At 35.8% G+C, this 26,071-nt stretch overlaps 1 protein-coding gene across 2 annotated transcripts in view; it reads left to right on the top strand.

Moving 5' to 3' along the window:
• Positions 1-9,931: 9,931 nt before the first annotated feature.
• Positions 9,932-26,071, top strand: part of LOC150099702 (polyamine-modulated factor 1-like) — a 38,486-nt gene continuing 22,346 nt past the window's right edge. Inside the window, exons 1-2 of one of the 2 annotated variants that reach the window (XM_090404241.1) lie at positions 9,932-10,314; positions 24,340-24,549. In XM_090404241.1, coding sequence (XP_090260367.1) covers positions 10,133-10,314; positions 24,340-24,549 — 392 coding nt within the window. In that variant the 5' untranslated portion in view covers positions 9,932-10,132. The remainder of the gene's footprint in view (positions 10,315-24,339; positions 24,550-26,071) is intronic. The other variant, XM_090404242.1, reaches the window with a different exon arrangement.

Genomic DNA, 26,071 nt, shown 5'->3' on the forward strand with positions numbered 1-26,071 from the left:
CATGATCGACGAACACATAAGTCTGTCCACACGTTTAAGGATTCTTCACGGAGACGATATCGTACCCAAGACACGACAATATGGTAAGTGGAAGTTGAAATTGGCGCGGCAACTAAACAGGTTAGCCTTCTTAAAGTGGTGCCGAGACACCAAATTAATACCGAACTGTTTTAAAATCAAAAACAAGTTCCACTCGGCCAAAGCCCAACGCATCTATAAACGAGCGAGTTTAGCGCTGTTACGTGAACAGATTAGCACCGCTCGCCTGGAATTAACAGAAGCAAATGCAACCATCAGCGCATTACGAGAATCACTGCATAATATTCTAGATACGGAACTTTGGCAGATCTTAGAGAATATCACCGACGCAACGGCAAAAAAAGAATTCGACAGAGTGAACAACCGGCACCAAAATAAGTTCGAAAACCACCAACAACGGAACACCATACAACGACCGCAATTACAACAAGACCTGGTCGTCGTGAATCTATCGTCACTCACCTTAAGCAAAGAAGCCACGACTGCTTTAAGTCGAGGGCACAACTTTGCAATAACCCCTAAACAAGTTCCAAAAGCCGAAATAATGGCGTCCATCGAACGAGGCATATACGACCTGCCTCCAGCAATAGCTAACAACATACGTTTAGATGTGGCCAACATCCTAATCAAGTCCAAGCCTCCCAAAAATAATATCCCACATAAGGAACTCATTGCTATAAAAGGGCTACACAACAACAGCCAGATTACCATAACAAAACCAGACAAAGGAAATGCAACCGTGGTGATGGACACAACTGAATATGAAAACAAAATGCACACACTATTACAAGATCAGTCAACATACAAAATTATAGATCGTAATCCCACCAACACACAAAAGAATAAGGCACGAAAATTATTGAAAAAAGTCACTTCCTGGCCCAAAGACACAGTTAACACACTCAAACCCTTCCATGTTAAAACACTGAGGATCTATGGAGCACCAAATATTCACAAACAAGGCAAACCCCTACGCCCAATTGTGGACAGCATAAATAGTCCCACATACAAACTGACTAGACATTTAGCTAAGCTACTAGCCACTCTTACAAACAATTCTTCCTCCTTTGTCAAAAGCATCTTACAACACCTTACTCTAAATAGCTCAGACTTAATAGTAAGCTTTGACATCACTTCACTATTCACAAATGTACCACTAATAGAAACCCACAATCTACTGAAGTCACACTTCCCCCCTGATATATTTGAACTATTCAAATTCACAATACATGCAGAATATTTCACATGGAAAGGGAAAATATACAAACAAATTGATGGGACAGCCATGGGCTCCCCCCTTTCCCCCCCTAGCCAATTTTTACATAGAACACCTGGAAAAACAAGCAATCAATACAGCCACTCTCAAACCAACACTTTGGCTACGCTATGTTGAAGATGTGCTTGCTATTTGGCCACATGGCCCTGAGACATTGTAAACATTCTTAGCACATTTAAATAGCCAACATCCAAAAATCCACTTTACTATGGAACTAGAAACCAACAACTGTCTGCCCTTCCTGGATACACTCATCACACGTCTCCCAGATGGTTCCTTATCATTTTCAGTTTTTAGAAAACCCACACATACAGGCAGATACTTACACAAACAATCACACCATCATCCTTCTCAACAATATGGCATATTAAATACACTAACCCATAGAGCGAGAGCAATCTGTTCCAATGACAAGGCTCTGACTGCTGAACTGACTCACTTACGCCACATCTTCTTGGCCAACGGCTACAATCCACATAAAATAAACAAAATACTAAACACTCCTAAGAAACCCCTCCCACCATCCACCACAGAGAACTACAACAAAACAGTCACCATCCCTTACATTAAAGGCACATCCGAAAAGATCTCAGGAATTCTCAATAAACAAACTACGCACTACATTCAGACCATGTAGCAAATTAGCACCCTCGTCCGCTCATCTAAGGACAGCATTCCTCCTTTATCACATCCAGGAGTCTACCAAGTACCCTGCTCATGCAATTAAGCCTACTACGGTCAAACAGGAAGAACTGTGAACATCCGCATCTGCGAACATAAAAGATACGTCCGGAATTATCATTATGGGAAGTCGGGCCTAGCAGACCATCCACTGGATACCCCTGCACACAGGATCAACTGGAAAAACACAAAATTACTACACAGAAACCCGTATAAATCAGAGAGATTGTTCTTAGAGGCGACAGAAGCCCTAAAACACACTCCAAATCTCAACAAATATGGCTGTATTAACTAGCCGAAGATCTGGGAGACAGTCATATTAAGAAAAAACTAGCACTTTTCTAGGACTCTAGTAATATATGATAGCTTTTTTTTTTTTTTTTTTTTTTATTCCAGAGAGAGGGTGCCAAAATCAGGACTCTAGTCTTTGTGTTGCTGCTACAATTTTGTTGAAGTACACCATGTTGTTTTAGTCTCGCGTATTGTGACAAACAGTGTTTTTGTGCTCTGAAGATGCTGGTTATAACACCAGCGAAATATCAGCATCAAGTTAATAAATTAATTATTTACTTAGTTTCTGTGTTCTATTATACCGTTAAAATAATAAACAACATTTTTGTAACCACACACCCAAATACAGTACAGAGTGAAACCGATGTCCTATCTAGGTTGTGCGCCCTCTATGGGCATTTAGAGGTGGCCTTGGATGTAAAGAGGGATCTCTTATAATTAAAGTTTCCCAAATTTTGTGAAGATCAATACAACCATATTAGTTTAAATTAGGTTGATTCCTGAGTGCAGATGCAGATTCAAATAATAGTCTTTCTTTTTTGAATTTACTATGGTGGAGCATGGTAATTTTTTTCCAGGAGATCCTATGGAGTGTATCCAAAACATGGTCTGCAAGGCTAGATTGACCATAATCCTGTTTGCAGATGTAAGAACTGTGTTCTTCTAACCGGATGGATGCTGACCTGCCTGTTTGTCCGAAGTAGGCAAGTTTACAGGAACAAGGTACTCTATATACACCAGGCACTGAAAGAGGAGGGAGCTGGTCTTTAGTGGAGCGGATAAGGGTAGCAAGTTTACGGTGGGGCTTAAAAGCTGTATGGAGGTTGTACTTTTTAAATGATCTGGTATTTTTCTGAAGTAAATGATTCATTCCTCACCATTCCTTACCACGGATCTACGGAATCGTGATGGCATTTCTGAAGTCCTTGTGAAGAGCTGGTCGGGGAATGGGGAGGGACATGATTATTTTTTTTAATTCTGTAGTCATTATAGCAATTGGAAAGGAAGGTGTTGTGTATGTGTTTGAAAGGGCAGTTTACTGGAACAAAGATTGTGGGTCCTATTGGTCAGAGTTTTAATAATGCCATATTGCTGGGAGGTGTGATGGTGGGAGAGTTTGTGAATGTATCTGCCTGTATGAGTAGGTTTTCAATATACAGAGAAAGAAAGGTTACCATTAGGAAGGCGTGTTTCTAAGGTGTCTAGGAAGGGTAAACTATTGTTATTTTCCTTTTCCATTGGGAACTGGATTCCTGAATGTAGACTATTGAGGTGATTGAGGAAGGAATCTAATATGTCTGGGCCATGAGGCCAAATAGAGAATACGTCATCTATATATCTTAGTCAGATAGAAGATTTTAGAGGGGAGAAGTCAATGGCTCGTTTTTCAAAATTTTCCATGTAATAATTGAGAAGAGGGGGGTGAGACCAATAGGGCCCACAATCTTAGTTCAAGTAAAACTGCCCTTTCAACCGAACCCAAACAAATACACAACACCTTCCTTTCCAATGGCTATAATGACTACAGAATTTAAAAAATAATAATGTCCTTCCCAATTCCCAGACCATCTCTTCATAAGGACTTCAGAACTGCCATCACCATTCCTTACATCCGTGGTACTTCAGAAAAAATAGACAGATCATTAAATAAGTACAACCTCCATACAGCTTTTAAGCCCCACTGCAAACTTGCTACCCTTATTCGCTCCACTAAAGACGAGCTCCCTCCTCTTTTAGTGCCTGGTGTATATAGAGTACCTTGTTCCTGTAAACTTGCCTACTTCGGAGAAACAGGCAGGTCAGCATCCATCCGGTTAGAAGAACACAGTTCTTACATCTGCAAACGCGATTGTAATCAATCTGGCCTTGCAGACCATGTTTTGGATACTTCCACAGGATCTCCTGGAAAAAACTACCATGCTCCTCCATTGTAAATTCAAAAAAGAAAGACTATTATTTGAATCTGCATCTGCACTTAGGAATCAATCTAATTTAAACAAATACGGTTGCATTAAACTTCCCAAAATTTTGGAAACCTTAATTATCAGAGATCCCTCTTTACATCCCAAGCCAACTGCAAATGCCCATAGAGAGCTCACCACCTAGATAGGACTTTAGTTTCAATCTGTATTGTATTTGTGTGTGTTGTTACAAAACGTTTTTGTAAACCCCGAAGATGTCTCTGTGACAGAACGAAATATTGGAAGTATTAAAATTAGTTTTAATCCTTTCTCAGTGCTGTTAATGTTCCATTAAACCTCTAACATGAATTCTTCACAGCACTTAAGCCTCAATACACGTGAAAAATACTGTGTCCATTACAATCGAAAGTAGTTAGTATGTTTGATTCTGATAACGAAGTATCATTAATGTGTGCAATCTTAAAACCAACGTGTTCACCAAGGTTAATTTTTTTTTAATTATTCACTTTTTTTCAAATTTTTTTCTGAATATGGAATTTCAAAAAGTCTGTAGGCATTCAGAATTATTTCTTATCAGTAGAAAGATATATTTTTCCGACAGACTTTTCTTTGACTTCGGTTTCTTTATCACTATACTTCATGTGTTTTCTACCAGATGGGTTAAAGTGCGGTAACTGAAAAATTCATGATTTTAGTTTAAAGTGAGAATATCTAAAGGCAATAATGGGTAATATTTGTAAAACTTCTAAGTAATGAACATTTTGTAGATTAGCAAACAAACTTGACAACTTATTTTTTTGACCTCTTATTTTTACCGCAAAATGTTCTCCTTTGTCTTCCTCCTCCATAGCTTCTCTTTAACTTATGCTGGTTGTTCTCCTTGCATTTCACATTTTGTGTTATCTGTTGTACACTTCCATTATTTTTCTATCTTAGTCTATAGACTTTGCTACCGCAAAATCAATACTTCATGTATTGAGTGATTTTTTTTGCTTCTTTCTTCAAATATTTAAAACAATAAATTGGATTCTTCCCTTTTAAGTCTCTGAACAGATGATTTCTCTAGTGATGGTGATTCTAAATTAGCAAATGATGTATTTTCAGATGACCCAGTATTCGTATCATCATCAATTAGTATTTAATCTGCTCAGATTAGACTGGTGAACTTTTAACAAGAGTTAATATTTGATCATCTCCATAATTTTGATCAGGAAATACTTACACCCGCCCACTTGGTGAAGTTGTTCTTTAAGTGAATTCCTTTCTCGGTTTATAGTCTGTGGCTGTTTGTCTTTCGGAGCTGTTCTTGTTGGTGCGATATGAAATCTTAAAGACATAATAACGTATCTTTTGAATGAGGAATATGCTGATCAGTATTGGACAAGTTGCTTTCGATATCTGTGCAATTTGCACACTTGTGATCAGTAACGCAAAGTAATTCCATTGCTTATTTAGGTACAGAAACCATAGATAGATAATTTTTTTTCATTCATGAAAGTGGTCATCAACTGCCACCACTACATTTGTTTCTGGAGCTGTATTTTCATCATTTCCATCAAGTAGTTTGTTTTATACAGCTGTCTGTAGAAAAAGTGTTGTCAGTATCCCTTGAATGGATAAACTTGAGTATCGTGCGGTTATAAAATTCTTTGTAAAAGAAGGTTTACACCAAAAGAAATTCATCTGAAGTTCATCAGTTTATGGACACTCTTCTCCTTCGTTTTTGCAAATTAAGAAATGGGCTGCCGAGTTCAATATTACAAACCATACCTCTCAAAATTAGATGTACTGAAGAGCTGAGTGACTTTTGCCATGGCACTGTCACAGGATGCCATCATTGCAACAACTCAGTTCTGCAAATTTATCCCTTGAAGAAATGTAACTGATGTTGCCGTGACGTAAAAACGCCGAAGAGCAACAGCACCATCACGACCTGGTAGCCTATTCACAAAATCGCAAAGCGGGATCGACAGTGCTGAAGCGTACGGATAAAAAAAATAAAATTGCTTATCCTCGGTTGAAACAGCTACCAAGTTACGAAATTCCTGTGCAAGTAACGCCAATAACGCAACAGTTCGTAACGAGCTGAAGAACGTGGGTCTCCATGACCGCTAAGCTATCAGACAATCCTAACATCAGCAAAGTCAACAGAAACCGTGTGTGTGTGGGGGGGGAGTCACACCAATTGACTGGAGCAGTGTATACGTGTTATCTTGAGTGATGAATTAAGCCTCATCATCTGAAAGTACGATGTACAAGTCTAGGTTTGAAAGATATCAAGTTTACATTACCTGTCCGAATACATTGTGATAACAGTGAAGTTTGGTGGAAATGTGATGTTTTCTATTGTTTTAGTTGGTCCCTAGTTCCAATGACAGGGAATCTTAATGCTGCTGCCTATAATGACATTCTCGACAATTCTGTGCTACCAACATTATAGTAATATTTTGGTAAAAGCCCTTTCCCGTCTCAACTCGACAATACCTTTGTCTAGAAATCGAGGTCTGTACAATTATAGATGATGAAATGGGTATTGAAAAACATGTCTTGCTTGCACAGGCGAGTCAAGTTTTTCAATACGCAGCAGCAGCATTCAAAACTCCATTGAACATCCTACTTAGAAGGTTGAAGGCCGTTTCAGCAGCAATTGTGGATTAACTCAACTTTAATTCATTTTATATTAGGGTGCGTATTGGGATGAGAACGCTTGCTGATAATTTTTATAAAATATTATAGAATAATAATATGACACTGTTGTAACTAATTTCTATAGTCGCAGGAGTTGGTTTTTCAGAGTAATTTATTTAGTGCCTTTGTGGAGTAGTCATTCAGATAAAATTGGTTAGACAGGAATATAAGATCTTTCTTTCTCCCCCCCCCCTTCCAATTTTATAAGGCCCTGTGTAGTTCAATGTAAGCGGCGTTTGTAACCTCTTCTCTAGCCCGGCCGAAGATAAACTTAAGTTCAAGTCTAGACGGCGACTGGAGAAACTTTTTTTAGCCTTTCTTCAAGCGGTTCACAAGTTACTCTATATCTGGCACGAGCATGCTGGTTTTTTATTCTCTGAAACTCAGTTCTTCTTTCGTAAATCTCAAGAAAATCGACAATAGAACTCACAACATATCAGATAATTAAATATTCTGTTAGAGTTAGGTGCCAAGAGATGGCAACAGATGTTTGCCATCTCTTTATCGGTTGCCATTTATAGTTAGCGAATGTATTGGGCCAGCTATCAGTGATTGGCTACTGGTGGAGTTTGAACTCCCCACTCAGTCACTAAAAGCTACTTAGGGTTAAAACGCCTCACCTGCTCCCTATAAATAAAATAAAAGGTGGTAGTTGACTTTTTTCTTTCCCAATTATGTTTAAAGTGCATTCATTTAAATTTGAAATGACACATACCTTTTGTTGAGGATGGTGAAAGGAGATTGTGTGTTGGCATCTTATTTTAAGGTTTGGTATTCTATAGACATTTGACAATAAATTCCGTATTTTTTATATAGTGACATCCAAAAATGTTGGGTTTTTTTTCATCCTTTTTCAATGTCCAAAGTAAAATTAAATTTTGGGTGTTGGTTGTTCAGGAAGCATAAAACGACTACCTGTTGCCAACAGATCTTTAAGAGTGTGTATCCAGGCAATCAAATCACTGTCAATGCAATTTCGCCATACATGTAGTTTGAAGAGCTTTTTTTTTTTATTCAACTTCAACCTTGAATTTTTCTATAAACTGTCAATAGGAGGTAATATCGAAGAGTCCTTTTTAAGAGAAATATGTTTTCTTTAAAAAAATCTTTCTTTTTTTTATAAGTAAAAAAAAAACACTGAAGGTTGATGACCAATCGTGTGATACCAAAAGGAAATAGATCTACAAATATCGGAATCTATTCCTCAACTGGAATAGTTATGAAGAAGAAAACTATGTAAAGAGTAGCTGGAATGTCTGTGGAGATACACTATTCACACCAACAATATACTGCCTAGAAAAAAGTCAATGGACACCCCCAAGGGCAAGGTGAATCGTGCCATATAACGAGTCACTTGTTTATAGTATAAATCGAAGGAATATGATGTGCCCATATCAATGCAACTGTGTCCGGATGAAATGGCTGCAAGAAGGGAACTGATGGAGTTTAAAAGAGGCATTTATAGAATGTCATGTTGGAGGCCTATCTATTTTGTAAATAGTTGACAAATTGGGCCATCCCAGGTCAACAATCAGTGAAAGCATGCTAAGATGGAAGCGTAGGGACTCAACCGCATGTGTATTCTGCAGAGCATGACCCACCACTCTCACCGAACGTCACCCTAGAGTGCTAGGAACGATAATATGTAAAAACTACCATTTGTCGTCCTACATGTTGAATGTGGAGTTCCAAGCATCGACTGGAACAAGAATCTGCAGAAAACCATTTAGAACCGAGAGTATCAACATGGGTTTCGGCTACCATAGTAACACTGCAAACCGTGTACTGTGGGACGTGGAAGTTTGGAAAGCTGTGTTATGGAGCAACGAAACACACTATACTCTCTCTCTCTCTCTCTCGAGCCGATTGACTTATGTGGGTGTAGTTGATGCACGCTGAACGTCTCTTACGAGAATGCGTAACCGCAGATATGAAATTTGGCAGTGGCGGTGTGATTGTCTGGTCCTTTTTTTTCCTTGTTTGGTCTCGGACCTCTGTTTGTGATGCCACGAATATTGACCACTGGAGTATCTGAATATTTTGGACGATGCAATGCTTCCTACTTCGTGGCGTTTCTACGTAATTGACCATTGTCTCTTTCAGCAAGACAATGCATTATGTCATGCATGGTTTATGGACATGCACGTAATGACACTTGACTGGACTCCGCAGAGCCCTGATCTCCACCCTATTGAACATCTGTGGGATGAACTGGAGCGTTGCGTGAGGTCAAGGGACGCCTGCCCTACGACAGACTAGGACCATATTCCATACTTACAAGCAGTGACATAACGAGAGTATGAAGCGCCTGTGGTAAGTGTCTAACTTGCGCCCTCCCTAACCACAAAATGACAAAAATGTTATACGTTTTGCGTCCCAAACCTAGTTGCAACCGTGACCGGCTCCTCTTTCGCCACGCCTTCGTTACGGCGCTGCCTACAAGAAGAATGTCAAAAATTCCCATTAATTGCTATCATACGCTAGTGGAAAGTATATGCCCCGTTGGATGACTGCAGTCAACGCAGCAAAATAAGGTCCTGCATCTTATTAAGGTGGGTGTCACTCTGTTTGTTCCTCACAACATTGACTTCTTTCTAAGCAGTGTACCTATCATACCTTTCTTTAAACACATTCACTGACGATACACCTACTACCAATCTGTGAAACCCGTTCAGCACACTCAGTACAAAATATCTAGTCCTAACAACCTCGCTAACACATACACTGGCGTAAGTGTGTGGTTGGCGGTTAACCCCTTTTTCTATCCCTTCTTTTAATTTACTGAAAAAAAAAAGTCGTCTGTGTCAATCCTATTAAACCCTTTTAATAACTTATAAACTTCTATCATGTCTCCTGTTTTTCTCATATAAGCTGGTTTTTGAAGCCCACAAACCCGTGTGCCAGCTGTGTATCAGATAACTAGTATACAGTGCCTATTTACATCTTATGTGTCCCAAGGGTGTCGTACTTTTAAAAGAGAAACTGATAAAGCAATTGCGGTGGTATTATAAAACTGAATTGAATTAGAATAAAATATAGCAAAAAGTATCTGTTACAAGATTTTTATTGTTATTTATTTATTATTATTTGACAGTTTAATTTAATTTAAAAAATAAATTAATTTGCAAAATTTATATATATAATTGAGCATTTTATAATACGGACTATTTTTAAAACGCTCGTTTCGAAGATAGTGTGGTGTACAGTGGATTTATTTGTTGGTGGCAAGTTCAAAATGTGCGATCAGGAAGAAAGTAATGGTGCTGTAAGTACCAAAATTAATTTAGAAAATGAAACTGATATTAGTAATATGACCAACTTGGACAATAAAATATGCTCATCGGAAGATAAGCGGTTATCGCATCACTTGAAAGAAGCTGTTAACTTAACAGTGAAAAACTGCTTAAAAGCTTTCAGGTAAGCGTAGTTTTGCTCGAGATGTAGAATCGACTTTGTATTTGCCAATTGCTGCCAGAATTTAAATAATTAAAGATTTGTTTTCTGATATATCTCTTGATAAGGCCTCAACTTGGTTTTCTGGGGAAGAGGTGGAAAGGATCCAGAGGCGCTTGAACAAGACGGAATGCGCCTTATGAGAATAAGTTGAAATTTTATGGTTACAACAATTGGCTGATTCGTGGAAAAGGGGAACTATGACAACTACACACACAAATTACTTCAATTTTTTTTTGCATGTATGTGTGTGTATATATATATATATATATATATATATAAATTTAACTGACTAGAACCCGAGAAAGTATAACAAAACCCTTTAATTCATCACGACTAGTTTCATCGGTGCTCCAACTTCTTCAGGTGAGAAATAAAAAACATAAGATATAAAAATAACAAGGTAAAAAACATGGACTTTCCAGCTTAATAAAAAGCAGAATAGTAACAGTCATATTTGAATAGGGACCGCATGCTACCGTTGGCATGAGTTGAATGTGTGCGACAGCTAATTTTTTAAATAATTTATGGGTGCACTTTTTTGACAACTCGTATAGCAGAGTATATAAGTACATCAATCATATATATATATATATATATATATATATATATGATTGATGTAGAAGAGAATTTTTAGAACTGGACTAGTGGGGATAGGAGATGCAGGGATCTATTGAAATTGAGCGAAGTGTGGTTAGCAAGGATGAAGGCTAGATTTTTTTTTACTTGAAGAGTAGTTAACGAATGGAATGGGTTGTTAGAATCTGTGGTGGATGCTTTGTTTGTGGCTAAGTTAAAGGTGACGTATGACAGATAATTGTTTGAATGTTGATTAGTGTTCTAAACATTCTACCAAGCTTGGTGCAATGATCAGGACTGCCCTTAATGAGTCTATGTGGAGATGCCTGTGTAATAATAATAGTATTTTATTATTATTGTTATTGCATAGGCACCTCCATGGAGCCCAAAGACTCATTGCAGGAGATCCAAACTATCACACAATCTATCATACCTCTCCTTGAACCCATTAACAGACAAAGCACTCACAATTGTCTCTGGGAACCCATTCCACTCATTCACAACTGTACAAGCAAAAAAAAATCTGGTCCTGACAACCCTATTAACCACATCTTTATTCAACTTCCAGGAATGACCCTTTGTTCTGGCTGCTCCAGCCGAGTGCTAAAACATTTCCCCTGTATAAATTCTAGTAATGGCTCCATCATTGAACCTTGTGGAACACTACTAGTTGCCTGTTTGTGCTTCGATTCTGCCACTCCATATACCACTTTTTGATATCTGTCCAGCTGCCACCCTCTTATCCACTTAAGCAGTGTCATATCCATCCCCATTTGCTCTAATTTGCTTAAGACAGTTCCATGTAATATTATGTCAAATACCTTTGCAGAATCCAGCAGAATTATTGTGTAGCCATTTCCTTAACCAACTCAGCTGTTACTTAATTATAACTGGACTGTATTATATATGGAATGCAACTGCTTCTAACTCATGATAATGTAATTCCTTGTACCGATATTGTGTTTATAGTGATCTATAGCCTTTTGCAAGTCAGCTGATTACTTGTATTTATCAGTCAGTAGTCTTGATATGTTGCATTTTTGCACACTTGCTTTCACAACACAGTATGTGTTCCTTTGCTTGGTGTATGTGTGTGTGGGGGGGACTTGGATTTCATTTTGAATTATGTGAAGGTTCTTTTATAGAGTCTATTTCAGTTGAAGCTCTTATGAAGAACACATAATGAAGAATGAAATCAAGGTATTTTTAGATCATGGAGTATAGTATGATCATCTGTAATGATTCCTATAATTCAGTCATAATTCCAACCAACCAAGCTGTTCTTTCACAAAACAGCAAACTGGATGTTGAATAAACTCATAATCAGTTAACATAAACACTGTGCTTGATGGACATTGTGTGAATTGTGTAGCATAGTGTGGCTTTTTCTGGTAAAGCTCATAACTCCATGTAAGTTCCATATAATAATAACCTTCACTTTTTGTTTATTCCCTTTTATGTATTATTCCTTTTATGTAAGGGTATTAAAGCAAGTTGGTAGGGACAAATTCATGAAACTAGAATGTTTGACAACCATAGTCAGCAATAAGTTCAAGGCATTTCATTGATTATTATTACTTATTTATTTAAAATAAAGAGCCAATAAATAGGCTTCATTTCGGCAATGTAAAACATTATTTAAATTAATTTTAATTTAAATTAAAATAGACTTCATTTAAATTAATTTAAATGAATCTATTGGCTCTTTATTTTAAATAATTTATGGGTGCACCTTTTTGACAACTCGTATAGCAGAGTATATAAGTTCTTTTCACTATACCCTTAGTATTATACTTTGTTCTAGCTACTCACTGATGAGATCTCAATAAAGATCGAAACCGGTCTGGGTAGTGACCTCCCACCATAATGTATAACATGATACATCTCCTAGGAGATGGGTTTTACATTATGGAAAATACTAAGAATAGTGATCAGAACTTTCTCCACCTTTGCAACGAGTTACCCTAGTTTGTACTACATACTTGAACTACGTGCTTTAGCTTATGCTAGTAGTCGCCTATACGTTTATAGTTACTATATTCGGCATGAAACTCTTTGATTCCGATCTTTTAGTTTCTTATTCGGTTTTTAAACAATGTGGGATTTAATATCCCCTTAATTTAAATAATGATGATTATTACTACTACTACTACTTTACCCAATAAGTTCAAGGCATTTCATTTATTATTATTACTACTACTACTGCTTTACCTTCAAATGGGTAATAATACACACATATGCGCATCGGATTATATTATATACATGTTATACCTTTTTTAAATTTGAGAACTATGGTTATCTAGAATCATACTTCATATGTTTTTGAAAATCATTATATTTGAGAAAGTGTATCATTTTTAGAGTATTTTGCCCTACAGTGGTATTATGTGACATACATCATCTGGCTGAAAAAGACCTGATTGATTCTTATCATGATCTTGTTTTTTTTCTGGGTCTTGTTTTTTCTAGCATCAGACAGCTGCTTTGCTAATGTATCCTTTCACACTTCGTTTTTAAGCAGCCATGGCATCTCAGATTAACTGCTCACACATTCCTGAATGCTAACACTATCATATCCCTTCCTAATATTTTCAGTTTTATTATGGATCGTCATTGATATCTGTATTTTTTCCTAATCAGAACTGTCATATCCATGGTCTTTATTGTTTGATCAACTGTATTATTTCTAACCTAGCTGTCAGATCCATAAGTTAAAATTAGTTGGAACACAGTCTTGCATACAGTTAAGTGTTTTGACTAATCTTTCTCTCTCTCTCTCTCTCTCATTTTTCCGTATAAATTTATTCAGTTACCTACCTACCATACTAGCTTAATTTGCTGTCTTCACTAAAAATTGTATCTAAATAGTTGAACTGTTTAACTTGTTCTATAGTCACCCCATTCAAGATGCAGCTGACAATTTCAACATTCCTATATTCATAGTCTCTGTCTTTTATTTGATGATTTTCATACCAATTTCTTACAGCATTTACTCAATTTACTTAAGGAATCGTACTGGATTTATCGCATTATTGGCATAAACTAAAAAGGGTTAAGTTTTTTATTACCCTTGTTCTTCAACCTGTGGTCCATGGACCGGTACAGGTCCATGGAAATTTCCTGCCTGCCTGCCAAAAATTTCTTCATCTCTCAGAAACAACGTTCCAGCCATGCATATCAAATTTTTGAAGCAGCAGCAGATGTCGCACTAGCTAAAAATTGTAATTGTATAACATTGGATGGAGAGTAGTTACATTTTCGGAATGAACTGTGTTATGTTTTGCACGGTGCAAGGTGAATAACCGATTAGGAAACTGTATTTTCTTCAATTATGACTGGTGACCAGAGCTGAGATTAACATCTACAATTTTGGTAATAAGCTTAATACCACTTTCCTTCATCAGTTGATTCATATAGATGATGAATAACAGTGATGCTTATGCCTTGTCTCATGCCTAATTTTAAATCAAATCATCTCCCATTTATCACTTTCAGTTCTGACTGCTGACTTACAGCTCAAATATAAACTATATATTACTCAATATGCTGTCCTTTTTGCAACATATAATTGTATCATTTTGAAAAAGTTTTCTTGCACCTTCTCGTATGCCTTCTTCATCTCTCAGAAACAATGCTCCAGCCACGTATATCAAATTTTTGAACCTCTAAGCAGCAGCAGATGTTGCACTAGCTAAAAATTGTAATTGTATAACATTAGATTTAATAAATAAAATACTATCTACATTGGTTTATGTTTCTGTCTTAGCTGTCAGCCAGTCCGCGAAATATTTCTCCTATTTTCCCGGTACGCAGGTGTAAAAAGGTTGAAGAACGCTGCTTTATACTGCTAATTTTGCATTCAAACTATCTTCCTGTATTTTCTTCAATTATGACTAGTGACCAGAGCTGAGATTAACATCTCCAATTTTGGTAATAGGCTTAATACCACTTTCCTTCATCAGTTGATTCAGTTCTTTTCTGATTCTGAACTTCTGTTCAGAACTTCTGAATTTCTGTTCAGTTCTGACTGCTGACTTACAGCTCAAATATAAACTATATATTACTTGATATGCTGTCCTTTTTGCAACATATAATTGTATCATTTTGAAAACGTTTTCTCGCACCTTCTCGTATGCCTGTTCCAGACCTAGAAAATTTAAATACAGTTATTTATTATAACCCCATGATTTCTCAGCTATTTATCTTAAATTGAAAATCTGATCTTGACAATCCCTATTTGTCTTGAATTTATTCTTCCCCAAGTTTCTCTTTCCAAATTTTTTTAGTCCTTTCTCAAATATGCATGTATAAATTTTTATTCAGTTTTATTTTCCCTTTTTCTAGATTGGAGAGCTCTTCTCCAGTCATCTGGAATTTGACTTTCTCATTTATGTAGTGCTGCTGCTATAAAACTTTTATACTTTCATTTGAGCACTGCTGGTCAAATATCATCTAAATATCCTTCTGCTTTTCCACATTTCAGGTGTTTGATGGCTTTTTCTACATCATGTATTGATATATTCATTGCATTCCTTCTAAATATATTTCTGCAACTGTTCAAGATATTCTATATACCTGCAGTATTTCAAAGTAATTACTGTAGACATTTAGAATATCTTTATAAGAAATACAGAAAATATTCAACTTTTGCATTATTTAGCCTTTGTATCTTCTTGGGTCTAGCTCTTACAGAGGAGACTTCGATGAAGATCAAAACCTGTCTGGGTAGTGACCCTTCCCATAATGCAGAGCAATATACTTATCTGAAAGAAAGTATGTTTTGTATTATGGGATGCTAAGGCAACTGATGTGATTGTCAGCAGCCTCAGTATAAAAGTAGAACAGTCATGAAGATACTTCATGACTAGGCTACTTTAATTTAGTCATGAAGACTAAATTAAAATAGATAAATTATATTCTTGTTTTAATCTTATACTTTGTTTGCATATGCTTGGGTATAGGATTAAAACAATATAAATTTTCATTAAATTTAATTTGATTCACAACTAAGCAAACAAAACCCATAGATTTTTAACAGTTTTGTGATAATATATTTGATGTACATATCTAATGATTAAAAGTATGCAGTGTCGTATGATTGATACATTTATTATTATTTTTTATTGTTATTATTATTATTTAGATGGGCACTCTATGGAGTCAAAAGGCTCATTGCAGGAGACCCACTTTGTCCATTAATGCAATACCTGTCATACATCTCCTTAAACCTATTCACTGTTAGGATTCTCACAACCACTTTGGCAGTTCATTTCACTCATTCACCACAATCCAAGTAAAGAATCTGTTCTGCACATGCTTACTAACCACACTGTTAAACAACTTCCAAGTGTGACCCCTTGTTTTCCCTCTACTCTCCATGTATTGAAAAATTTCTTCTGTGTAAATTTCATAGAATCCCTTTAGTAATTTATAAGTTTCTATCATACCCGCTCTCTTCAACCTATCCACTAAACTCTGCAACCCACTCACCCTCAATCTATCCTCATAGGGAGCGTTCTACAGACTTGATACCAGTTTGGTCACTCATCTCTGAATCCTCTCCACCACCTCCCAATCCCCAAGAAATGCAGGTGACCAAATCTGTGCTAGTAAACGTGTCAGAATCATAGCCATATACATCAATTTCCTGTAAACTAGCATCATCAATATGATACCAAGTATGTAATCTTTTCATCATGAAGTGTATTACCTTACATTACAACATTGAATTGACAGCCATTGTCCTTTGCCCACACTGCCCATTTATTTAAATCATCCTGTAAGATATCTACATTACTTTATCAACTAATGCCCTCCTTAGTTTCACATCATCAGCAAACAACTAAATATCCCCCTTCAAATCTTCTGCTATATCATTAATGTGCAAATTAAAGTTTAGTGGTCTTAATACAGAGAGCACCCTACTAGTCACCCTGATTTGCCTTGATTCCACTCCAACATGTATTGATGTACATATCTAATTATTAAAAGTATGCAGTGTCGTATGATTGATACATTTATTATTATTTTTTATTGTTGTTATTATTATTATTTAGATGGGCACTCTATGGAGTCAAAAGGCTCATTGCAAGGGACCCACTCTGTCCACCTTCTGATTTCTGCCTATCAGCCCCCCCCCCCCCCCACACACACACACTCATCCATGCCACCAGCTCATATCCATTCCCATTTGCTCTAACTTATGTAAGAGTTTTTCATTCAGTATTCTGTCAAATGCCTTTGCACAAAGTCCAGCACCATCATGGTGTAGCCATTTCCTTTATCTAATTCTGCTGTCACCTTATTATCATTGTCAAATTCCTGACGTGTGTATCCTCAAGGGATGTACTGGCTGTTGGAAGGTTTTTTTTTTTTTTTAAAAAAAAACTTGGTTAGACTATAAATTATTTATTTAGTTTAATCCTTTATCCAAGTGAAAGCAAACAAAGTTTTTGTCTGAAGCATCTTCAGGACCAGGACAACTCAGAGCAAAGGTGGACTAAGTTCTCATCACTTATCTTAGTATCCCACAATGCAAAACACATTCCTTGCAGGCATTTATAATGCTATGCATTATGGAAAGGGTTACTACCAGACCGGTTTCGACCATTGTTGAGGTCTCTCCAGTAGGAGCCATACCCAGAGATGAAGCAATGCAGAACTCATGTGTCAGTTGCCAAAAGGTGTCACACCTTATTATTAAATTACTCTGGATTAGAGAAAAATGTTGGAAGTTTTTTTTCACTTGGTTAGACTATTAATTATATATTTGGTTTAATCTTTTATCCAAGGATAAAGGATTTTTTATAAACACTTGACCCTTTATCCTTGGGTAAAGTGTAAGCAAACAAAGTTTGTGCCTGAAGTATCTTCAGGACTGAGGTAAACTCGTGGTAAAGGTGGACCAAGCTCTCATCACTTGTCTTAGTATCTTCCATAATGCAAAGCACATCTCCTTGCAGACATGTATAATGGTATGGATTAAGAGAAGGGACACTACCCAGACCGGTTTCGCCCTTTATTGAGGTCTTGTCAGTAGGAGCCAGACCCAGAGGTGGTGATACTAATGTGGAGTAATGGAGAAGTTATATTTAACTATTCAAGTTGCCAAAAGGTGTCTTACCTTATTATTAAATTACTCTGGATTTAGAGAAAGATGTTGGAAGTAGTGCCCTTCCCTTGATGCATAGCATTATACATGTCAGGTGCAAACTTTGTTTGCTTATACTTTGGATAAAGGATTAAACTAAATTTATTATAGTCTAACCAAGTGGGAAAAAACTTCCAACATCTTTCTCTAAATCCAGAGTAATTTAATAATAAGGTGAGACACCTTTTGGCAACTTCTATAGGTAAATGTGACTTCTCCATTACTTCCATCTTAGGTATCACAACCTCTGGGTCTGGCTCCCACCGATGAGACCTCAATAAAGGTTGAAACCGGTCTGGGCAGTGGCCCTTCCCTTAATGCATAGCATTATACATATCTGAAAGGAGATGTCCTTTGCATTATGGGAGATACTAAGACAAGTGATGAGAGCTTAGTCCACCTTTATCACAAGTTGCCTCAGTCCTGAAGATACTTCAGGTGCAAACTTTGTTTGCTTACACTTGGATAAAGGATTAAACTAAATCTATTATAGTCTAACCAAGTGGGATAAAAACTTCCAATTACTTTTAACCAACTTTTTCAATAATAGGATTATTATTTTTCAATACTCTGTAACCGCCACTCCAGAGATACTAATTGGTATGTAATTTTTTTTTATGGCTAACTATGTTAAAAAAAAATTCCTCACCAGGATGAAATAATTTAGTTATCGATTTTACAAAGCTATTTTGTAATGACATGCAGTACTGTACTACACTGTTTCCATGTGTTCCAAATTTACTCCCAAAATTTATGTTGTCTGCTAAATACATAGCATTTTGCTGACCATATCTCATGCCTCCTTTCAGTTGTTTTCCTTATAAAGTATTTTCTAAATCTTTAATCACGAGTAAAAGAATTAGTGAGCAAAAAAGTGGAACTGTGAAAAAGATTCGAAAAGTAATCATACTGACCATATCTCGTGCCTCCTTTCAGTTGTTTTCCTTACTTTTTTTATTTTAAAGTATTTTCTAAATCTTTAATCATGAGTAAAAGAATTAGTGAGCAAAAAAGTGGAAGTGTGAAAAAGATTCGAAAAGTAATCTCATTGGAAGAAAAGAAAAATGAACAAGACGAGTCCACAGCAAAGATAGGACAAGAACACAAAATGAATGAATCAACTATAAGAGCAATTTTAAGCAAAGCTGCTAAACACAGAGAAAGGTAAGGCTGCTTCAAGTTCATCATACATGCTGACCACTCAAAATAAAGTATTATAATGAATTAATAGAGAGACTTCTTTCTACGTGGATCAAAGATTGCAACAAAAAACAGGTTCCGCTAAGCACTGACCTTATTAAATCAAAATCATTAAATCTCTTTGCAGACTTGAAAGAAAGAGCTATCAGTGATGGAAAAGAAGAAACAGTCCATGCTAGTACTGGGTAGTTTGAGCATTTCAAAAAGAGAAATAGCCTACATAATGTTTGAATCACAGGTGAAGTCGCAAGTGCAGATAAGGAGATGGCCACAAATTATCCAGAGATTTTGAAGACAATTGTGGAAGAAGGGGGGGCTATTGTGACCAAAAACTATTTAATGTTGATGAAATCAGCCTTTTTTTAGTAGCGAAAGTCTTCCAAGACTTTTCTGCCAAATCAGAGAAATTTCAACCTGATTATAAAAGTCGCAAAGGATAGAATACCTCTTCTATTAGTTGGCAATGCCAAAGATGATCTAAAGTTAAAACCATGGTAGTTTATAGGGCACAAAATCTAAGGCCCTCAAAGGCATTAATCAAGCTTCCATCCCCATTATTTGAAAGTCTAACAAGAAAGCATGGATTACTAAAACTTTATTCAAAAGTTGGTTCACAAGTTATTTTCATCCAAAAGTTGCAAATGAAATAATCTTTATTTTAAAGCTCTGCTTATTTTAGACAATGCACCTGGTCATCCTACTTCTCTTCATTCATTGTGAGAGAGCATTAAAGTGATTTTAATACCAAGTACAACTTCTCTCATACAACCTATAGACCAGGGGATAATCGCAACCTTTAAGGCTTACTACCTGAGAAGAACATTTAAACAGGCAATCTGGAGAAAATTCTGGAAGAAATTTAATGTTAAATCTGCTGTTGAAAATATTCATCAATCTTGGAATGAAATTACTTTACTGCTAGCAATATGCAAGCCATTTGGAAGCACATTCTTCCACATTGTGCAAATGATTTAGAGGCTTTTCAAATGAAATGGATAATGTTGTTGAGGAAATTGCCAACATTGGGCGTGAACTGGATTTTGATGAGATTGACAGTAATAACGTCCAAGAGTTAATTAAATCTCATTCTGAGGAATTGAGTGATTCCAACCTGAGGAATCCTGCTAAATTTGTGATTGTCTGTGAAAATATTAGTGGTGGGTGGTAGATGGCGTTGGTGTAGTTGTGGCTCGTTGTAGTTGGTAGATTGAGTGGTGGAGACAGAGTTGTGGAGCGGGTGCCCTCCCTCGATGAGTCTTTGGACTCCCTGGAGGTGTCAAGTAATAATAAATTTTGATGCACAGTGGGAAGATTCTGAAGAATATGAAGGAAAATTTAGTCACTGACAGTCAGCCAAAAGAGATCTCAAAGAAATAATTTGAAAATATTTTTCGTACAATCTAAAATTTTAAGCAGCAATGCTTAGAGGTTGATCCTGATGAAGAGAGAAGCAGAAGAGTAAAAAAGGGAAAATGAACCATCAGTTGTATGAAAAAAAGGAAACAGAATGCCCACCAAACTACGTTAGCTCAATTCTTTGTTAAGAAGTAGAATAATAAATTTATATTCTGAATGGGTATATATTGTCTTTCAGCTTCATGATTTTCCTTTAACTAGGCTCTGAGACACACCCTAATTCTTTTATAAAAAATAACAGAAATACAACAAGCTCTGAGACACACCCTAATTCTTTTATAAAAAATAAAAAAAAATTAAGGATCAAAAAAGAAATTTGAGGAATGAATTACACTTTTCCCCATAGGCTATTATATTTGATTAGTGCATTTTTGATTAATGCACCTGTTTTAAAGAACACATTAGATGCATTCGTTTATGTGCCTAATGCAAAAAGGAATTATGTTCCTTTTTTTTTCTGAAAAAGGAACATAACCTCTACTTTAAAACCCAAAGTCCGGCTTAGATATGCTGGTGATATTTTCATTATCTGGTCCCATGGCTGCCAGACATTGGACACTGCTCAGCCACCTAAACAAACAACACAAACGCATCCAATTTACAAATGTAATTGAAAGTCAGAACTCACTTCTCTTTCTAGATATACTTATCACACATCTTCCTTCTGGCAGTCTTTCCTTCACTGTTTACTGTAAGCCTACACATACTGGCAATACATATAAACTCGTACTGCCACCTAACACAGAAACTAGGTGTCATTAACACACTAAAAAAACAGGGCTTTGAAGATTTGCTCCAGTGAACAAGCACTTAAACATGAATTAAAAGTTAAGCAATACCTTCCTGGAAAATGGCTACATCCAAAATGCTATCAACAAAATTCTTCACTCCACTTAAAAACAAAAATAAACTTGATTACAATAAAACTGTTGTCATTAAATACATTAAAGGTATATCAGATAAAATAAAGAATACTACAAAAATACAACCTTAATGTCACCTTTAAACCTCCTGCAAAATTAAACTTATGCAACTCATCCAAGTATCCACTTCCTACACTCGCCTACCCTGGAGTATACCATATTCATTGCACCTTTAATTTGCCCTATATAGGTGAAACAGGATGCACAGTTCCTATCGGAAGAAAGGAACATGAAATTTAGTTTTTATATATCTTATTTAGTAATGTGAAATTTCATTGTATTATTATTATATAGTTGCTTAGTCTAAATTATTATGTAAATAACTAACCATTTGCTGGGTAAGAAATAATAAACTAAATGTGAAACGGCTGACTTCTGAGACACGTGGTGAATTTACTAGTATATCTGTTATGTAGCACGGTGCTTCCCCCCCCTTCCACCGAAACGTTACGAATGGATTCCACGAGCGGCGCTAAATGCCACGTGATGTAGTGAAAACATGACGTACACATCGATGATGAAAGAGAGAAATGGCGCAATGTTTAAAAGGAGATGTAACGCTATGAGCAAGGCTTTTAGACGTTTTCCTGCTGCTGTATTCCTGTGCCTCAGAAGTCCGGCTAGTATGGAGGCTCCACGTGGGTTTCCTTTGTTCGAGGAAGTTACGACCGAATGACCAAGGGAACTTACCAGTCGGAAATAAAAGCCCAGCCAATCATGATAGTGGAAAACTACAGAATAATTCCAGTTTGAAGTATAGAGGGAAATCGTATAGAAAATCCCGAGGAAGTGTGAAGAAAAGTGATCATATAAAGTAGTTGTCTGACGAAAGAATTGAAGTGGCCAAAGTAACATTCCAGCAAATTGGTAAGGTGAAAACTCTATGTCTACTAACTAATGAATTAAATGAGAAGATTTTAATGTGTGTGCTAAGAGACATTTCGTTGAACTGTTGCTCATAGATTTAGAAGGAAATATAATAGTGTCTCATAAATGTATCTTGAAAGAGAGTGAATTACGAATGTTCTTATTTAAATCTGAGATGTAAAATTTGAATAGGATTGTAAAAGAGAATTATGAATGGAATTTGATAAGTATTAAGAGTAAAATTTAAGTGATCAGATTAGAAAATTGAGACTAAGTGATTAAATGTTAGTATTTATGTTTCTAAGATAGAAATTCATGAAAGGGGATAATTAACTCTATGTACGGGTGTTAATGCTGTATATAAAATTTAGTTAAATGATTAACTCAGTGCTTCTCAGTGTAATATATATGAATTCTAACTGTAATTAAAATGTTTTGTTTTAATGTGAATGTTGTCTTGCCTGTATTTGATCCTACTGCACTTGCTCATAAAATATAACGAACCACAAAAGGGTGGGAAACTGTATAATATAAGGTCATGACTGCAAGTTGTAAATTTATAGCTGAGAAGAGTGATTGCTGACTGTGTTCTAACTCCTTGGTCTTACATGTTTAGTTTATCCTAGGATTCAGAGTGGCGCAGCGTATGCAAATAAATTTTCTCTGAATTTGAAAAGGGAGATAGAACCAGTGCTGAGACAAAGAAATAGGCATCTGCCATTTGCATTTCTTTGTTTCACAAAACAACAGCTTCAATCTTATCAGGGATTCGGCCAGTAGCGTTATTGATAAGAAAGGATTAATCTGGGAATAATAAGTGTGGGATAGAAATAAGAGTTATATTATATACATATAGTTGTAATAGAGATAAGAAAGGATACATAAGGATAGGAGATGACACAACAACTGCATGTTCACTTTACTTGATCGGAGGTAGAGTTATACTGCAGTTATAGATAGATCTTCTGAAGCTGTTACCAGATCCAACACTCTCAGTCCTCTGGTTTTTTCCATCACATGCTGTTTCAGGTAATTATCCCTTAGTAACTATAAATTCTATTTCCGTTTTGTCATGTGACCTTTCTTCCTTCCAATCTGTATCACCATAGTTGGAGTCTTCCATGATAATTGCTTGGCCTGCACTCATTGTGCTAATCTGCTGATGCATGTCATCCACATCTTCTTCTGAACTCCCAAGTCTGTAGCAGCAACCAACAATATATTTTGTTCTGTTAACTTCTATCTCACACCAGACAGCCTCACATGAACCATTTCCATCTACAATTTTCCTTAACCACGTTGCCGTCAATATGGATAAAATACACCACTCTCTACACTTCGTATCCATCGTATATTTCAATGTAACATCAATGGTATTACAATTTTAATATGCAATTCGCATCCATGGTAACCTGGACGTATATATATATACGTCTTGGCCGGTTGGGTGGTTGACTTCTATTTTTGTTGAAGTTAATAATACCTCTCCTCCTGCCTATTTCTTCTATCTTATCTGAAAATACAATATCCATTACATTCTATTCCTGTAACTACATCATTCTCTGACAACCAGGTATTGCTGATGCCAATAATTGTTGGGCACATTGAGCTGACGATTACTAAAAATGCCCCTTCTTTATTAACTATCCATACAACACGAATGCCTTCTACCTCAGGCATTCATGTTGTATGGATAGTTGTTTGGTTGTAGATTCACTGTATTGATTTGCATTTCATTTGAATAACTGTGTAGAACTTCATTGTGTAAAGCTCCTTTTTTCCCCCCTCACATTAATATCAAGAATGTTAAATATATAATAAATTTTATATAATTTCATTTAATTTTTTTTCCAGATTTCAAACTTTTGCTAAGCAGTATGCTCCAATTTACAAAAAGCATTCCAGAGAATTTAGAGATATATTTGATCAGTTTCATAAACAGCTTCATGATAATATGAAGGAGGAGATAGAATTAATGTATAAAGAAGAGAATTTAACATCATTGCTTAACTCATTGGATGAAATTATTATGCAGAGCAATAATACTGATGAAAAAATTTCATGGTAAGTTCAAACAAAAAAACAAGCTTGTAAGCATTTGTTTAAACATTGTATGCCTAAATTTGATGAAAAATCTATAAAAGCACATAAAAATATGAATTCCTATTAAGAAGTTTTCTTATTTTTGTCCATATTATGTATTATGCAATTATCCATATTATGCAATTTATGTATTATATCCACATTTTATATTTCTACGGGAACAAAAAGTCCAGGTTGTAAAAATAATCATAATTTAAAATTCTGAATATTTTTACGAATTGTTTATATTAGTATGTTTATTAGTTTTAGTTTCATAACACGCATTGTCAGCACTTGTTATGTGCCCGTTATTGAAATTGTTTTGTCAAAAGTGATATGTAAAGCAGTTAAAAATGTATTTACTTACCGGATTTGAATAGTTGTGTTACTTTAAAGAGATTTTATTGTAGTTTAAAATTATCAAGTGTTGTGTTTTGAAGAGACATCCTCGTTACGCTAATGTAATCTACGTGTCAGCTATTGTATTTAGTTTCTCGCTTGCCACTTTCATGGAGTGCACATGCTCACCGAGAAGTTTGATGTGTAATTGACAGCTGACAAGAACAGTGTTCGGTATCAGAGTAACGGGAGTAAACAAGAAGAGTGTTTGGAGGGAAGAAATTAGAACACAAGCTGGCAGATATTTAGATTTGGAGGAACTTAAGTTTTTATGTGACAGTCTGTGGAAAATTAATAGTATATTCCGAAAAAGGAATCATGGAACTATGAAGTTTAAAGTGGAATAAGTATTGATAAATAAAATGGAAATATTGCTATTTAAAAGGAATATTAGAGGAAATGCTAATTTTAAGATTAATAGTAGATTCCGAAAAGGGAATTTTAGAACTGTGTTTTTTAAAGTGGAAGAGTTAAGACTGTCAATAAGCATTAGTGAATAAAAGAAGAAATTGCTATCTACGTTCTAAAGGAATGTTCGAGAAAACTCTGATTAGGAAGATTAAGGACGCCGGATCTAACTATTATTTCTACTAAAAAGAGACAGAATTGAGTTAGGAAGAATTATTGTGTGCTACATGAGTGATGAGAAAGGATATCCTGTGAAAATGAAGAATAAAGTCATATATCTTAAGAAAAGGGCCTTGACAGAGAAAGAAACTGGCTATGAACATTTTGTCATTGTGAAAACAAAGTGTTTAGTCTAGTCTTAAGTGTAAGTTTATTTTTAAAAAGGCCTGGGATCCAATTACATTTTAGTTAGTTATGTAATATTGTTTGAAGTGTATATATATATTGTTTTTGTTTTATTAAATGTGTTTATTTTGTATTTGGGTCTTGAGTCAGTGATTATTTGGATTCTGAAAGAAAGAGGTAAGGTCATTGCACCAATCGGAGTGAACCCTTGTACAATAAATAAATATATAGGTACACGCAGAAATAAATTAAAAATAATTGTTGAACAGAGATCATTTCTATATACAGGATTAAATTAATAAAAATCCTATATTTAAATAATGGCGCAGCCGGTAGGATTAATATTATGATA

Source organism: Typopeltis vanoorti, chromosome 14 (genome assembly GCF_054136105.1).
Source record: "Typopeltis vanoorti isolate ZY-2024b chromosome 14, IOZ_Tvanoo_1.0, whole genome shotgun sequence".
NCBI lineage: Eukaryota > Metazoa > Arthropoda > Arachnida > Uropygi > Thelyphonidae > Typopeltis > Typopeltis vanoorti.